Raw genomic sequence first — 16,251 nt, 5'->3', positions numbered from 1 at the left:
GTCGGGTTAATCATCATTATATTTAATGGTTAATAGCGATTAAGATTTTGCATAGAATCGAGGTTATTAGAAGAGGACGAGGATCTATCGATCGTGTTTGAACGGTGTTTTCTTTTCAGTATTAAATCGAAGTTAGTATTCAGGGGATAATAAAAGACGTTGAAAATAAAAGACACAAAAGTAATCACCAGCTCAGATGCGAGTACAATGAGCGACATTAAGATTGAATTAAATAAAAATTAAATTAGAATTGGCTAATTGCAAAGAGAGGGTTGTTGCGAAGGGTTAATTGATTGAAAATTCGAACTATCCTGCACAACAAATTGAAAAGGGTTGTTCTGTACTTCTGAAATAATTCCAGCACATTTCCATTCCAACATTCTTTACGGTGGCCGTTAAAGACCTTATTTCTTAATTAAATTCTCATCGTTTTCCCATTATTTTCTATCCCACTTCTCTTCGAAATAATTGATAAACAAATTTACAGCCAACAAGAAGCTGCAAAGTAGACTGTATACATTATATGATAATTAAGTGAACAAAAATATTTATAGTTGTCTAAGAAAGAATTATACTTTTTCCTTATTTTCATAGATTAATCAGATAATTTTCATTTTTATTCGCCACTTTCAATTCATATATGTACATACATAGGTTTTCTTTATCGTAAGTTTCTCGCGAGATGAAGACAAAGTATAATGATGATGATGATGATGATGTATCGTTAATTAACGAAGGCCTTTACTAAGTTAGATTAAGTTTCTTCATAATGACGAACGAAGGGACGATAATAATGATTTAAATTGTATTTCAACGATTCAGCTGTTTTTTATAAGCGCGACACATATTTTCTATGGGGAAACCGACGATGGCGGATGACGAAGAGGACGATGGAGAATGTTAGAATTAATTTTCGATCGATATTAATTATTGACATGAATTATATATGCATCGTGTATTCCTACGTTTCATTGTCCTATGGCAGCCGGCATTATTTTGTAAAGAAGAATAAAAATAAATTGACAAATGTACAAGTACCGCTCGACTAATTTTTTTCCTGCATACCACCGATCCACCATATCTTTACAAATATAAAGATATCTCGCGAATAACTTAATGATTTAACATCTGTTCGATACAAGGAATAAATTCTGAATATTTGTGGAATTTAAATAAAAAAAAAAAAATACGCAGACGATTATTTCTCTATTTCAGATGCTTTATTAATGCTTCAAACATGAAAATATCAATCAAAATATAGAAAAAATAAAATCTCGTATTACCATACGTGTAATTATATGCTGTAAACAACATAATGAAAAGTGGGAATGGCAGAATATTTGATAAGAGTAGGTTGATAATTTGAACTCAGAGGTAAAATGTTAAGAGGTGCGATTGCGTCTTTGGGTAGATCAGTTGATTTATCTTGTTTTTCTGATTCTGCTTGTTCCTTCATTGATGCAGGCAATTCTTTCGTGTTAATCTGTTCGTTATTTTGAACAGACTGTTGTTCATTGATCTTTGGAGTAGCGCTCGCAGAAGTTTTAGAAGAACCTGTGACAAATGGAAAAATCTTCGATTACATAATTTTTAATTTCTTTTCAAATGCGTAAATCTTTATTATGTAAATATACTATAGAAGTTGCTTTTGATTGGAATTTACTTCGATATGCATCTTCTTTAGCAACAAAAGGAAAATCGTGCAAGTGTAATTAAAGGCTGACGACAGAGTGATCTTGAAAGATCATTGGCACCGGAACCAGAATTACCTTTACGAGGAATAAAATATCCGCTCGGTATATTCTTACGCCTAAATCTGATTTCGGGATTTTTTAATCGGGAAAGAAAGTAATTGGTTTGCTCTTACCTTTAGTTATTGGGTTATAAATGAATGGATCAAGTTATTTCTATAAGAGCTTGTTTATGGTCTGTTATTAAAAATTTGATTATTTCTGCTATGCTTCAGAAAATTTAATTTTGCAAAAAGTGCGCAAGATATTTACCTTCGACGTTTATTGGTGCTTGTATAGAGTATGGATCAATCAAGAGATTTCCTTGGGGAATTTGGAAGACAGGTATCGCGGTCTGTTTGATTATTTTAGACGTAATTGGGCTGGCCGCTGATTTGACTGAAATCTCAGCATTTTTATTCTGCGACGATTGCCCTTCAGACTCCATCTGACTCATTAAAAATACGTGTGCGATATAAATTGGTTACTTTTAAAAACAATTTCAGTATATTAAAATATTGTTGTTAGTATTAATAAAAGTTAATCGTACTATGTTGGTTTGCGACTGCTCTTTTTCATTCGACTCGATAGACTTCCTCTCTAATTGTTGCAATCCTTGCAAAAATACATTCTTTTCCCCTATTTTATATTCTTCCTGCGCTATTTCAGATACTTGAGGAGCTTCAGTTCGAGCCAAGATCACGCCTTGCGTGTTTTGTGCCTGAGAGAATCGTAATTAATAAAATTGAACGAAAATTATCGAAAACATATCAAATGTTAGTAACGCGAACTAATTAATGACTAATATTCAGATACTAGTGATATCTGATAGTTAATATCCTTAAATGTGAGTAGTATCAAGCAGCTGATAGTATAAAATGTTAATAATATTACATCAAAGTAATTCAGTACGTCGAAAATTGATAATAACATCAAGTAGTAGTAACACACTGAATATCTTTAATGGTAACAAATATTTCTAGCAAATTACATTAGTTAATAGGTGCATTAATTAATAGTACCAAGTATTAGTAACACGTGAAAAAATTATTACGTACACAGAATTGTAACATATTCATGTTATTACCTACTGTTATATGTTCCTACGATACCCTTAATTCTTACCGGAAGTGGCGCCTGGGGTAAATTGGTAGCCGCTACCCGGAAGCCATTTTTGCTGTCAGCAGTATACTGGGTTGTTTGAATAAAGCCTGCGTCATCGACGTAACTGTAAACACCTCGTGTTTCGCCATTCAACGTTCTGATTTCCGACCTTGCAGAGCCTGGAGCACTATAGCCAAAACTGTACTGGCCGTAACTGTCCTGATAGCCCAGGATAGGTGCAGTCGGCTTGGCCAAGCCGAAAGAAACGACAGAACAAGAGAAAAGAAGGACCTGAACATAGATTATTCAACGATTTTCATAATTTTACACGAAGCAATTAATTCTTATTTCGTATCATCGTATTACGACAATTGCACTATTACCAGACCACGAACAAAATTCTATCAATCACATTTAAACTTCCCTATCAGGTCGAGCAATACGTTCACTCACATTTTCTTGAAAGAGCAAATCAAATTACTTTCAAATAAAATTCTATTCGATCGAAGAGTGCCTTATAAATTTTTCTATAGATCTCCATCCCGTATCTCCATAAATTTATATATTTAATACAGAAACAATCAAATAAGCGTACATTTACGACCTTTAAACGATTATTATAACATTGTTTGAGCCAATAGACACTGGTGAAAGAACAAACTTATTACTCGATTCGATTATTATATCCGATTATTGAATACAAGAATCCACTGCAAAAGATCCGGCACGCGAGTTACCCAACTGAAAAATCACTGAATAACGCGAGATCAATGCAATTTATAAACATATTACGTAACAAGACACTAATCCGAAACCACGATCGAAATAACGTCTCCGAGCAACCCAAAGCTTGAGAAACACTGTTGCAACCCCGTAAGACCAGCCAGACTTGGCCGTAAAGCGAGCAAAGCAACCACCATTCCATTCACCCACGCAATCACACGTTCTTCCTTACGTATACGCTGTTCATGGCGATTCGATTCGAGTTCTTTTAAATTTCGCTCACGCATCCGCCACTTTATATAGAAAACACGCGAGCCTCGAGGGTGTTACCAGCTCGGGTCGCGGAAACGCGAGGATCGGAGGTGCATGAAACTGGTCACGCCTGTCCTCAAGGACTTTACCGCCTGGAATCCGGCTCTTGAACATTTTCACCAAGTATTTTTTTTTTCTCGGTTAGAAACCTGAACACCCAGCTATGCCCTAATATGTACGATCTTCACGGTCGTCTCGCCGCAGAGATCTGCCAAGAATCTTCCATTCACGCCGTTTTACAAAATAATACGTGAATAAGGAATTTTCACGACGTTACACAGGCTTAGGAAAGTAGATAGCGCCTGCAGATGACTTTCGCGAATATGTTATACGTGTTATGCGAAACATTTCCGATTTTTACTGGCACTGTTGCGGGTAGCTTCTTCGCGCATTTATGGGAAACTTGAAGACGTAAAAATGAATAGAATACGGTACGGAAAACATATAAAATATACGAACTACGGTACGGTACGGTGCGTTGTAACGTGTGCGGATTGCGTAGAGCGCAATTCGCAAGTTGAAAATTCTATGATGTTTTCTCAATAATATTTCGTCTGTAAAATAACGTTCACATATTTGTTCTTACGCAATGGACGTGTAATGTATCCTTTATTTAATATAAACTATACTCGTACTATTAATAGTGAAAAGATTGTTAGGCAGCGAAATAATATCTGTGATTCCAAGTTAACAAAAATGGGACATCTGTAATAATAAAGGAATTACACGGGTAAGAGGAATGGAATAGAAATGTTTTCGTAAACTCCGTTTGCAACAACGAGACTAAATGGGAGAAACAGAATTTTTATCAAGTTTCACGAGATAGTCTATCAGAAATTTCATTTCATGTATACGTAAGAGGAAACATCCGGTTAATAGTCTCCGGCATTAATGTACGAAGAAAAAAGTTAATGAAATCATAAAGTGCATAATAGTGTTGTTGCCAAGAAAGAATAGTAATTTTGTGCGTGAAAGTATCGCAAAATCCCAATAATTGCATCTCGTTAGTAAACCTGATACGTTCTTTAGCTGTGTAGACTCCTGTTAACTGGTTCTCGAACAATTTATTTTATATGCATATCGAAAACGTGTTTCACGGTAATGAGACACCCGTTCCATAAATGTTGGATTACGTTTGTTCGAACAATCGGGATTTTGCCAATTCCACAAAATTTCAATGTTTTCTACTTCCTAAATAATTTATGTACATGTATACATACATCGCAATTTTTTATTTAATAAATTCGCTATATAATTACCATATTAAAACTATAATCACGGGTACCGATATAAATGTATAATTTCATCGCCATTACAAAAATTATACTTTCGGAGAAACCTGAAAGCCAAATCTTGTCGAAACAGAAGTAGAACTTAAACATTTCCAACATACCGCCTATAAAACATTTTACAAAACTGTTTTATAAAAATTTGATCTGTTTGCTATCGCCTTGTAGAGAGTCGTTGGCTTCGTTACACCTGTATACTCGTCTCTTCCTCTGTAATCGTTCAGTCTAGCTATTTGCATACTATCCTCGACCCAAATTCGTCGCAATCGATCCTGACGCGACGAACGCATTCTGCTTCAAAATCGCCGCGACATTAATATGTATCGATTCCGCTCGTCTATCGTGACAGAATGAAACTGGATGCCGGGATTTTTTTCTTTTCTTCTTTTTCTTTTTGTCGAGCAGACGGCGAATTTAGCGCCAGTTGAAACGTAAGAGGCAATTTTTAATTGTTTATACCATTACCATCAATTACTGTGTTTAAATCTCTACGTATCGTATAACGAATATCCGTATAGTTTCCATGTTTTCTGTACTCTCGCATCAAAATTGATGAATTTAAAGTCAGAACTCTGAAACGTAACTTAACATTAAAGACAGAATTTGGATTCGATTGAAACAAGAATTTGAACTTCTTCGAAATTCTCTTTATTAATCCAGTCTACAATCGTCGTTCATCCCCCTATGGCAGTTTTAACAATCTCACCACCCTCGAAAGTCAATCAACATCGAAAGAGCACAGCAGAGTTAAACGAAAAAGCAACAAACGACCAGAACGTCAATTTCCACAGCCCAAAACGCATACATGGAAAAAATGACATAACCGAACAACAAAACGTAAAGCCAACTAATTATAACGAATCTAGAATTAACGAAACAAGAGAAATATGTGCCAGAGAACACCGATAATTGTAAATCGTTCGATCCATGCGCTATGTTTCTCTCTTCACCGTCAACTATGATACTTATCCGCTAATTATTCACGAGTGGTCCTCCATTTTATTTTCATTTAACACGTTCACTGCCAAGTACGTGTGATACATTACACTCTAAACACATAATTTCCATAGGAAAAGTTGTGTGTGTGTGTCTGCTAAACTTTACGTTTACGCGATATGCTCTGTATGAATTATTATGAATAGATCGTGGATTTTTATGCATTTACGGTAAATTAGAAAGTGCGTATAACGGGTTATATATTTTTTTCAAATAATATTTTTTCAAGTATAGCGTTTCTATAAGTTCGTTACAAAAATATTCCATTTTTTAAATTATATTCTCACAAATATGAATTTGCATAAAAATCCGCAGTCTAATTAGGATGCTTTTTCAGAAATTCGCGATTCCTCGTGATTGTTTTTACCAGATCTACGCGTGGACACGGTGAACGTGTTAAATGACGATCAGATTTTTAATAGACGAGGCGTCCATAGGCGAGGGCAGGGCCAGCAACAGCGAGAACATCGGCAGACTTGGCAGCCTCTGTGGCCAGGTTCAATTTCTCGTTGAGATGAGCGGTTGCATGGGCAACTTTCGCCACAGTCACTTCCGCCGTGTCCTGCACTCTTCCGTCTGGGCCAATGGGTGCACCAGGGACCACCACTGCGTTGCTGGCTACTAATGGCACGGTCACTGTTGCTGGAGCAGCAGCGACTATCGTCCCCGATGATCTCACCGCCTCGTTCGCCAGGTTAATCCTCTCGTTGATCTGAGCTGCTGCGTGGGCTGCTTTCGCTGCTGCTACCTCTAGAGTGTCTTGCACCCTTCCGTCGGGACCTACTGTTGCTGCTTGCACCACTGGGGCCACTATACTGCTGGCTACCAGAGGAACCAGTGGTCTGAAAGAAGGACTTTTCGTTCGAGATAGTTGTTTTAAGATGGGATCTGAAGTTTACGTAATAACCCAAACTCCAAAGTAATTTCTAAAACACCGAAAACAAATCTTTATACTCCCATCAAAAACCTTGCTTAGTCGAATAACCCTAAATATTTTTCTAACTATCCAATTCCTACAAAAATCATCTTTTAAAATTCCCAAAAAGTCAAAACCTCTCCAATCTCCAATCCCGAAGAATAATCGCCCGTCAAAATTGGAAAAGAATCATCTGTCAACCCCAGCGCAAATTCACCTGTTAAGATCCGCAGCGACAGACCTGACCGCCTCGTTTGCCAAATTAATTCTCTCGTTAACCTGTGCGGCAGCGTGCGCAGCCTTGGCGACAGCGACTTCTGGGGTGTCTACCACCCTGCCGTCAGGTCCAATTGGAGCGCCAGGTACCAAAACGTTTGGTGCAGCAATCAACAGCGAAGACCGTTTAACCTGGACCTGTTGCAGGCCTGCTCCTGACCTGGCAGCCTCGTCAGCAAGCTTCAATCTCTCGTTGAGGTGAGCAGCCGCGTGTTCCGCCTTGGCAACAGCAACTTCTGGCGTGTCTAGGACCCGGCCATCCGGTCCGACAGGAGCTGCAGGGGTTAAAGTGGCGATCAGGGGCGCGGACAGGAGTCCCGGCTTGGCCAGGGCCGCAGAAACCAGGCCTGCCAATAGCAAACCGGAGACTGGTCCCATGACGATCGTCGCTTTATGGTGTTTCGGAGGTTCAGAGGCTTCCGAGCGCCGGCTAGTTTCAGGAAGAGATCGGCGACAGGTCGAGTTGGCTGATCGATCGTTTCGACTGGACTGCTAGGAGATCGTTGGACGCGCTCGAGACTATGAGACGCGTCGTCCTAGATCGGCTTTTATAGCTGTTAGATCAGTATAGTTGTATAGTTGACATTATAGATCACGTAACGAATAGGGTGGATTTTTCGAGACGATGAATCTGGACCACTGGGCGCAGACTGTTTCCGTTCCCCTCCGGGGCAAGGTAAGCGTGTTTGTAAAACGAGTAACAGGCTCTGCGGGCGGACTGCTCCGCCGTCGTAGCCGAGAAAAAATGATGGGCTCTCCATTTTCGTGGCTCTCTCACTAGCACGGGAAGACACCCGATCCCGTTGTCATCTCTCCGCGCCTAGCCTGGCCATGGATACCAAGGGCGATGTTGGCGAAGGCCGACGATCGCGTAACCGTCCCTCGACTATCGGTGTATCGGCGATAAGCTGTCGCCGGGTTGCATCACGCAACAGGATTTTTTTATCCGTGTAGAGGACTCTTGCTACGCGGGGATTTTAAGGTGAGTTCGGGGGAGCTGTATTGAAAATATTATTTCTTTGTTTCCGTAATTGGAACAAGTTGTGGCGAAAGATTCAGGTGCTTGATTAGTGAACTACCTTTTACTTTCCTTTATTTTTTAACGTTATTGAGATTCCTCTCGAGATTGTTTACTCCCTCTACATAATTTTAAAGGTAAAATAATTTATGAAACTTAACCACTGCATTTTGTAGTAAATTAATATTGTTACAGTAATGAGGTTATAACGTAGCGATGTGGTATCGAAACGTATAATAAAATGCAGCTGTAATACTATCTATAGCACTGGCATGATATTACCATATTATCGTCGCATAAATATTAACTTTAGGAACCGATATGTACCTTAATTGAGAGATTATTTCAAACCTTTCTTATAATTTTTATTAACAATTTTTTAATTTTAACACGCAATTTTTTAATTTTATAATTAATATTTACTCGATATTCAATCGTTCAAGATAATGGAGTAGTATAAACATGTTTTATAATTAATAATTAGTAACGATTAATGTCTTATCATCATAATTGATAATTAATAAGTTGTTAATTAATAAAGAAACACACTGTGTCGAATATACTCAAGACGAAATTTCTCAACCCGTATACACAATACGTTACATAATGATCTACGAGCTTCCACCTGAAACGTGACACTGAAACATAGTTTTTTACGATCACTTGCAACATATTATTTCTTATTACACATAGCGCCAGTAATCTCCTGTCGTACAAAAAAATTCTACTCCATTTCAACCTGACACATCAATATCTGGTAATGATAAATGCAACCAGCAAAAAGTAATCAAAAATTCATAAAATTGGTAACAAATGATCAAATTTTATTTTATTAAAAGTATTATAAAATCGTTTAATATTTAATGCAGTGATATTATAATTAATCGATATTTTCACGAACACAAGTAAAACGATAGAAACCAAACAGAAATTTGTTTTATTTCCAAAATATTGTAACAAGTTCTACTTTGGATGTTTCATATAATTTTTGGATATTCTTGTGCATTCTGAACTCTCCCTACCTTCCTAATAAACAAATAAATGCAATTCACGCGATACCAAACGAAAAATCTCAAACAGAAACAAACGGACAATTAAAATATCTCAAACTCGTTAATTTAAATAAAAATCCACCGATTCAATCTCCCTTACAAACGTAACAAACAAAACCATAATTAAACGTCCACTGTCTTATCCGTTTTAACAATCTGTCTCAACAGTTTAAAAATTCCAGATCCATTAAACCTAAATTTCCCCTTCAAACCAACAAAAAGTTAATTAAAATTCCTCTACGCATTTCATTTTAAATTATCAAAGAAACTCGAAGGCCACTGAAGTAGGAAATCTCGCAACAACTCCTTAAGAAGTTCGCCTAATCCAGTGAAAGAAGAAAAAAACGTAGAAAAAAATTGAGAAAAGAAAGAAAGGAACGTTGGAAGTGGTTCGATCAATGATTCGAGGGTCATGGAATAGAAAAAGACGAATTCCAAGCGGATGTCGATCGGGACGAATGTCAATGTCAGGTGTAGTTGATTTTATTGGACAGGGCGTCTCCCATTCGCGCGTTCTCCCATCGATGAACACGTGCCCCATGGAGCGAAACCTTTTCTCCCAGGTGCTATATAAAGACGAGGGGACGAAGTGGACACCATGAGACCGGACCAAGGCACCTTGGCGAGTACTGTACCTCAGATAGCGCGCAAGGAGCCACGTTTGTTTCACGAGATGAAGACCCTGGTGAGTGTTTTCTCGGCGATAGTTCAGCCTTGGTTTTTCTTGGTTACTCGTGTAGATTTTCTGCTTCTCTTTGTTTCTTCTACCTCGAGCTGTTCGAGAAGACACTTTGTAAAGATACGTATCCTTATCCTTCGATGAAACGTTCTTTTATCAGGTTCTATATCTTATTCTCGCAGTGACAAATTTTTGTACGCATATAAAAGTATCGTTAAATGATACGAAATTTAATATATTTGTTAGAGTCAGAAACGAGTACACAGTTTACAAAAATAAACTCGTGTAATATTCGCTTACCTAACAAATCGTGGTTTTTACTATTAATTCGTATTCCTACGTATTGTATATCTTTTCGATCAATTTTCAATTTACGTTTGACACTGTTTTCGTCTCTTGTCGAGTAAATTTCATGTCTTCGACTCTCGCTATTCTTGGGTTTAATTAATCAGTGTGTAAATTCCACACTAAATACAATAGTCTACGTAGTAATAAATACATGTGAAAAAAATTGAAACATATATTTTCAGCAATCAGTAAATTTAATTAAGAGTAATCAGGAATTGAGAAGTTTTCTATCTCATGAATGTAATATTTGCTATTTTCACTGTAATGAACTTTAATCTTTCAGTCATGGTATCATCTAGTGATTTAGAAAATGCAACGATCGAGAATTAGTATATTCTCTAATGCACAAATATAATATTTATTATTTTTACTGTGACAATCTTAGAATTGCCTACTTTTGAATATATTCGTAAGTTGTTTAAACTCGGAAATTTTTAAATTTGAATATATGCATATGATATTATCAAATTGAAAGTGAAATAAAATCCTTGCGACCGTAGAAATCCTAAAACACTTATAGCCAAACAATCACGTATTTCACACTGCAATATAACACTATTTTAAGCAGTAAGAATCGGCAACTTTTTCAATTCCAGATTGTTCTCTCGGCCGTGTTGGCAGCAGTATACGCGCGTCCAGGCCTTCTACTGGCGCCACAGGTAGCAGCTCTAGCGTCGCCTGTTACCATCACCAAACTAGTACCTGGTGCACCCATCGGTCTAGATGGCCGAGTCGTAGACACTCCGGAAGTGACTCTCGCAAAAGCAGAACACGCAGCAGCCCACATCAACGAAAGAATCACTTTGGCTAACGAAGCATTCAAATCTGCTGATTTAATCGCTTACACGGGACCTGTAATCACCAGTAGCCTGCAACCTGTGGCTGTTGCAGCCAAAATCGTTCCTCCAGCTCCTCTAGGACCCGATGGCCGCGTTGTCGACACACCGGAAGTCGCTTTAGCCAAAGCAGAGCACGCTGCTGCTCATATCAACGAGAAACTTGAACACGCTGTTGAACAAGCATCGAAAGGGACTTTGGAGCTTCCTGTGGTTCTGTCCACATACTCTGCACCAGTTATTCAAAAGGTTTTGATATAAGGACAGGACATGACTGGCTGGATTGTCTTTCGTGGCGATGTTGGTTACGTGGAACACTCATTTTTTGTACATAATTGTAAGCTGATTAAATAAAGCGATATTTAAGAATATAATAATTATTACATGGAGTTTTCAGTATCTTTCACTTGTTCTTTCCTTCACTTTGATCTAGAATTTGCTACTTTAATGTTCAATGGGGTTTGATCAAATTTGTAAACTTTTTGAGAAGTTATGGTTATGTAATTCATTGAGTAAATTTGTTTTGTATATTTCATTAATGGATTTTCTTATATATTTGGTGTTGTAATTGTTTGAGATCGTTATTTCTTCGGCATATGACGATTAGTATATTGCGTATAGAATTTTAAATAAAATATCGTCTCTTAAAAATTGTACGTCGATGGACTGGTTATTTTTTATTTATACTTGTATGAGAAATAATTAATTATAAAATTAATCAATAAAATGTTAATGAAAAAAAGCTCAACTGAACAATACTTAAGTAATGGGTACATGTATGAAGTTTATCACTTTTTGAAAATAATGCTCTAAATAAGTGATAAATTTTTATTCATTTATTTAAAATAAATATGTCTTTTGCATAGTCGTGTTGTATCTTTCCCTCTTTTCCCTACTCTACCCCATCTTTTACGTTCTGTATCTCACATTCTACATCTTATATCATAAATCCCACTACCAATACTCCAATTCCCATACCTAACAAGGTAAGGTAATTTTATATTTCCTATTTTCTCTCCTATATCCCATATCCAGTATTCCTAACCCACATCTATCATCCTAATTCCGACATCACGTCTCTATTCCATATGTACTTTATCAGTCCATCGTCTAATTTGGTAATGGGATGCATTACGCAGTATAATGCGTGGATGTGTAGTGTCAATTTTGATTTGTGTGTACTATAAATGGGATACACAACGAAAGACTGAGGAAATGAAATAAGATACGTAAGGAATGGAGTAGTGTCTCAATATCTCCATTATTTATATCAAATTCTAATCAAATTTGTTTCTTCCTTAGCTATTAACAATACACAACTTTATTCAGATTTTCTTTCTCTTTCATATCTTAAATTTGGTGAAACTAAAATTGAAATATCTTTCAAACTTTTTTTTTCTTTTTGCACGTGGAGAAATCCTCATGGACACTCCGCTGCAGCTAATAACGACAGCAGCAGGGTAGTGTCGGACTCGTACCGACTAAAACTCCACGTTGGCCACCCTACGCGTATGACAGGGGTGCTCCGGGAACCTCGGTGAATTACTTTCTGTTGCACCCTCTCCCGCGTCCTCTCGTTCGAGCCAGTCCTATAGATTCCCTGACTGTTGAATTTGGCGCTAGGGGCGGCCATTGTCCCTGGCGCCGTTCCTTCTTCTAGTCGCGGTTCGTTGTGGCGACGACGAAGCGGCTCTAGGCCGCTGATAGCCATCCTCCTCCATCGCGTTATCCTACACTTGTGGGAATTTCTCTTTCTCTCCCTTTCTGCTCGCTGCTTTGCGAGCATAACTCGCTCGCAGAAGAGGCGGACAGCCTCATATTCCCGTGGCCCGCTCAGCATCGCTGCTATGATCGCTGAGGGGTCAGCCTCTCGCCTAGTCGCGTTAAACAGTGTAAAATTTTCCTCCTGGGACAGAGAGTTATAGCCTGGAAACATTCTGTATGTAGTAACATTATCGTACACAATTTTATGGTATAAAAATTTCCAAACTAAAATTCTCGGATGATATATCGGACAAAAGTGATCACAAATTCAGTCAATATCGAACTGCAGCTTTGTCGAAACCTAAGTAATATTGCACATACGTTTTCCATGTATTTCTCACCCTTCGTTTGGGAACCGCTGTTTCACGCCGTTCGTTCGTCAGGATATCGAGGAATACGAGGCAGTCAAGGTCGCTACTCGAGCCTTTTCCTGCGCCCACGAAGAGTATTGTCCACGTACGTGCACGCCCCGAGACGTAGAAATAAATTCGATCGCTATTATCAAGAGACTATATAACAACGACATGTTCTTACGATGGCAGCTACGAAGCTCACTATCGTGTTTCGATTTGTTCAGAAATATAAACCTTTAGAAATTGTAGAATAAATCGGCGAGTTCCTTAATCATAAATTGTATTTAGTTGGATAAATTTAGTTAATAGTATACGATAATAATGTAATTACACGTATAATACACTGATGCTAATGATTTTGTGATACTTTAAAGTATTATATAGTCGTACTTAAACGAATTAGAAAGTAAGTAAATACGGTAATGAAGTTGTTAGAAAATGTTATATTTGTTGGTTAAGATAGATACACAATGGACTTCCGGCTCCAGAAGACCTCGGAAAGAGTTCAGTGTCCTTCGAGTAACGCTCGTTTCAAAGTCACGAAAATTACGATATTCACGGTCGACGAGTTTGTTCCTCAATCACGGGGCGTGCCTCTAAAAAGAGGCTATTACGATAGCTTATCTGGATCGAAAGAGGACTGGTTATTTACTGAATCCAATGGTCAAATAATTTCCCCGATCATTTTAAAAACATTGTCACAGATAAAGCCATACGATTATAAATAAAAGAAGATTTAAAGTTTTCTAAATTTTTCAGTGTTCTACATATAAAACTTCTAAGAGTTTCGACTGTAAAATTTGTTTAATAATAAATAATTATTAAAGTAATTCTAGGAATTTGTTACTTAATTCCTACTTTTTATGTCTTTCTCCTAGGAATTAAAAAACAATTTTTTATGTAAATGAAATATCTTTTATCTCTGATATAACAAATTACATCTCATATTCAATTCGTTAAAAGTTAGTTATCTTAGGATAAAGCGATCTTGGAATTCGGGAGAAAAAGATTAAAGCGACTATCCCGCTTTTTTTTAGGTACACAATGCGTTCTTAATGACTTCTAATTAAGTACAAATGTGTCGGACACAATATGTACATAAATTAAGTAGATGATCTTAATGAGTTTCTAGATTAATTAAATAGCGATAAAATATTTCACATTGTTCGTATCATAAAAATTCCTGAAGCAAATGTTCCGTCAAAACTAAAATAAAAATTGATCATTTCTGGAGTTTACTCTCTTACCTTTCTAAATAATTTCCATTCATTTATCATTGTAATAAAATTTTAACTGTCTTCTCTGAAAATATAAAAAAAAATTTATGCCCTTTTTCATAGTCGGTGACTAATTTTGATTGTCGAGAAAGAATTTCATATAAAAGTGTGACATTTACAAATTTAGAACGTCCACTTAAAAATTTTATTACATCTACAAAAAATCCTAATCAACGTTTGAAAAGATTTTGCTGGAAATATTTTAAAAAATTACGTTCTTTTTCATAACGTACTTTTTTCTGACTAATTTCGATAATTGAAAAATAATTTTACAAGACAAAGATACGAAACAAACTTTGACAAATTTTCTTTCTCGTAGTCTCTGACCCGTGTTGATAACGAAATATTTTCAAGAGATGACCGCAATGCAGTAATTGAAAAATTGATCCGTGGTGTAATATCAAAGGGTTTCTCCCAATCGATCGAGAAAAAAGGGAACACGCCGGCTTTCTAATATTACTCGTACGCAGTTACAAAATCGTTTTTACAATTGTTATTTCGCCAATTGAAAATTGTCTTCGGTGATTGTGACACCTGGACAAGCAAATATTCGCGATTTCCCAATTACACATGCAATAGGGTGACAAAACAGTCCCAGTAGTTATTTTCTTGCCTTTGACGCTTATTTGATTGTTTCTTTCGACATTTGGTTCAATCAATTACATTAATTGATTTCTTAAAGTTATTAGAACATTATGAGGAATATTGATCGAATATAAAGTTCGAATATTTTGTTACATAGATGTTGATGGACATTCCGAATTTCTTTCTAACTTAAGTTTGGATGTTTTGGATTTGCACTCAAATAAATGTTGCATGTTCCAAATTTCGTTATGAGTAAATTTTGTTTTAAATGAATTTTAAATTTATACTCTGATTATTGAAAAAACTATTTTTATTTGAACAAATACAAAGATTTGTATTATTCATAATTATTAAAACATACATTGATTCTTACAAGAGATATCTTAAGAAGACTTACAATATTCAACGATTTAAATAAACATTATTAAATCGAGATAGTTGTCGTTCGATAAATTGTGACTCGAACAAAGAATGTTTCTCTCTGTCGCATTAATCGCTTGATGTCACGAAAGATTAATTTTTTTCAATATCGCGTAAGTTATTTGACTATGGACGGCCGTAATTGATGAATTGCACGAATTTTAATTATGTATCTACATTTCATCAATGATCTACTTCATTTTATTGATATCGCTTAAAACAGGTAGCTATTGAAATGATCAATGTAGAGAATCGCAGATTTAATTTCTGTATCAATAATTTATGCTTGCATTTATTCACAATCTCGAGAACGGAACGACTGAAATATAATTTTATATTTTTGGTATTTCATTTATACACATGTATATATAATGTGTATAAATTATTATTATACAGTTACTAATTAAATGTTGAAAAAAATTCGATGCTTCTACTCTTGGAATAATACAAAATTCAACATGTGTCGGAACAATACGTCACGATAAATCAATAAATCAAAAAATCAAAAAATCACGACTAATAATAAATCAGACGTATAATATAGTCGTCAATGTTCTTGTTAATACCTGTTAA

The 16,251-nt window shown here is 36.4% G+C and overlaps 3 protein-coding genes across 3 annotated transcripts; 1 reads left to right on the top strand and 2 right to left on the bottom strand.

Moving 5' to 3' along the window:
* Positions 1 to 1,294: 1,294 nt before the first annotated feature.
* Positions 1,295 to 3,804, bottom strand: LOC122576195. The gene is made up of 5 exons (XM_043746115.1): positions 3,790 to 3,804; positions 2,856 to 3,125; positions 2,281 to 2,451; positions 2,004 to 2,178; positions 1,295 to 1,554 (listed from the first exon to the last, which is right to left on the bottom strand). Exons 1-5 carry the CDS (start codon positions 3,802 to 3,804, stop codon positions 1,295 to 1,297), a joined length of 891 nt encoding a protein of 296 aa, XP_043602050.1.
* Positions 3,805 to 5,790: 1,986 nt separating this feature from the next.
* On the bottom strand, positions 5,791 to 8,138 carry LOC122576198 (cuticle protein 18.7-like). Its single transcript, XM_043746123.1, has 2 exons — positions 7,288 to 8,138; positions 5,791 to 6,996 (listed from the first exon to the last, which is right to left on the bottom strand). Exons 1-2 carry the CDS (start codon positions 7,722 to 7,724, stop codon positions 6,570 to 6,572), a joined length of 864 nt encoding a protein of 287 aa, XP_043602058.1. The 5' UTR covers positions 7,725 to 8,138; the 3' UTR covers positions 5,791 to 6,569.
* An 892-nt stretch (positions 8,139 to 9,030) lies between these two features.
* LOC122576202 lies at positions 9,031 to 11,640 on the top strand. Its single transcript, XM_043746129.1, has 2 exons — positions 9,031 to 10,101; positions 11,040 to 11,640. The coding sequence occupies exons 1-2, from the start codon at positions 10,015 to 10,017 to the stop codon at positions 11,538 to 11,540; spliced, it is 588 nt and encodes a 195-aa protein (XP_043602064.1). The 5' UTR covers positions 9,031 to 10,014; the 3' UTR covers positions 11,541 to 11,640.
* The last annotated feature ends 4,611 nt before the right edge of the window (positions 11,641 to 16,251 follow it).

This window comes from Bombus pyrosoma, linkage group LG16, assembly GCF_014825855.1.
Source record: "Bombus pyrosoma isolate SC7728 linkage group LG16, ASM1482585v1, whole genome shotgun sequence".
NCBI classification, from domain to species: domain Eukaryota; kingdom Metazoa; phylum Arthropoda; class Insecta; order Hymenoptera; family Apidae; genus Bombus; species Bombus pyrosoma.
Note: the sequence above shows the minus strand (reverse complement) of the source record. Positions and strands in the feature narration are given on the sequence as shown.

Coding starts and splice junctions, on each gene's coding strand:
- LOC122576195 (XM_043746115.1), bottom strand. Junction 2,179..2,280: donor AGCAGTCGCAAACCAACATA/GTACGATTAACT, acceptor TTAATGAGTCAG/ATGGAGTCTGAAGGGCAATC. Junction 1,555..2,003: donor AGCACCAATAAACGTCGAAG/GTAAATATCTTG, acceptor CATTTGTCACAG/GTTCTTCTAAAACTTCTGCG.
- LOC122576198 (XM_043746123.1), bottom strand. CDS start 7,724: ATGGGACCAGTCTCCGGTTTGCTATTGGCAGGCCTGGTTTCTGCGGCC. Junction 6,997..7,287: donor GTCGCTGCGGATCTTAACAG/GTGAATTTGCGC, acceptor TCCTTCTTTCAG/ACCACTGGTTCCTCTGGTAG.
- LOC122576202 (XM_043746129.1), top strand. CDS start 10,015: ATGAGACCGGACCAAGGCACCTTGGCGAGTACTGTACCTCAGATAGCG. Junction 10,102..11,039: donor TTCACGAGATGAAGACCCTG/GTGAGTGTTTTC, acceptor TTTCAATTCCAG/ATTGTTCTCTCGGCCGTGTT.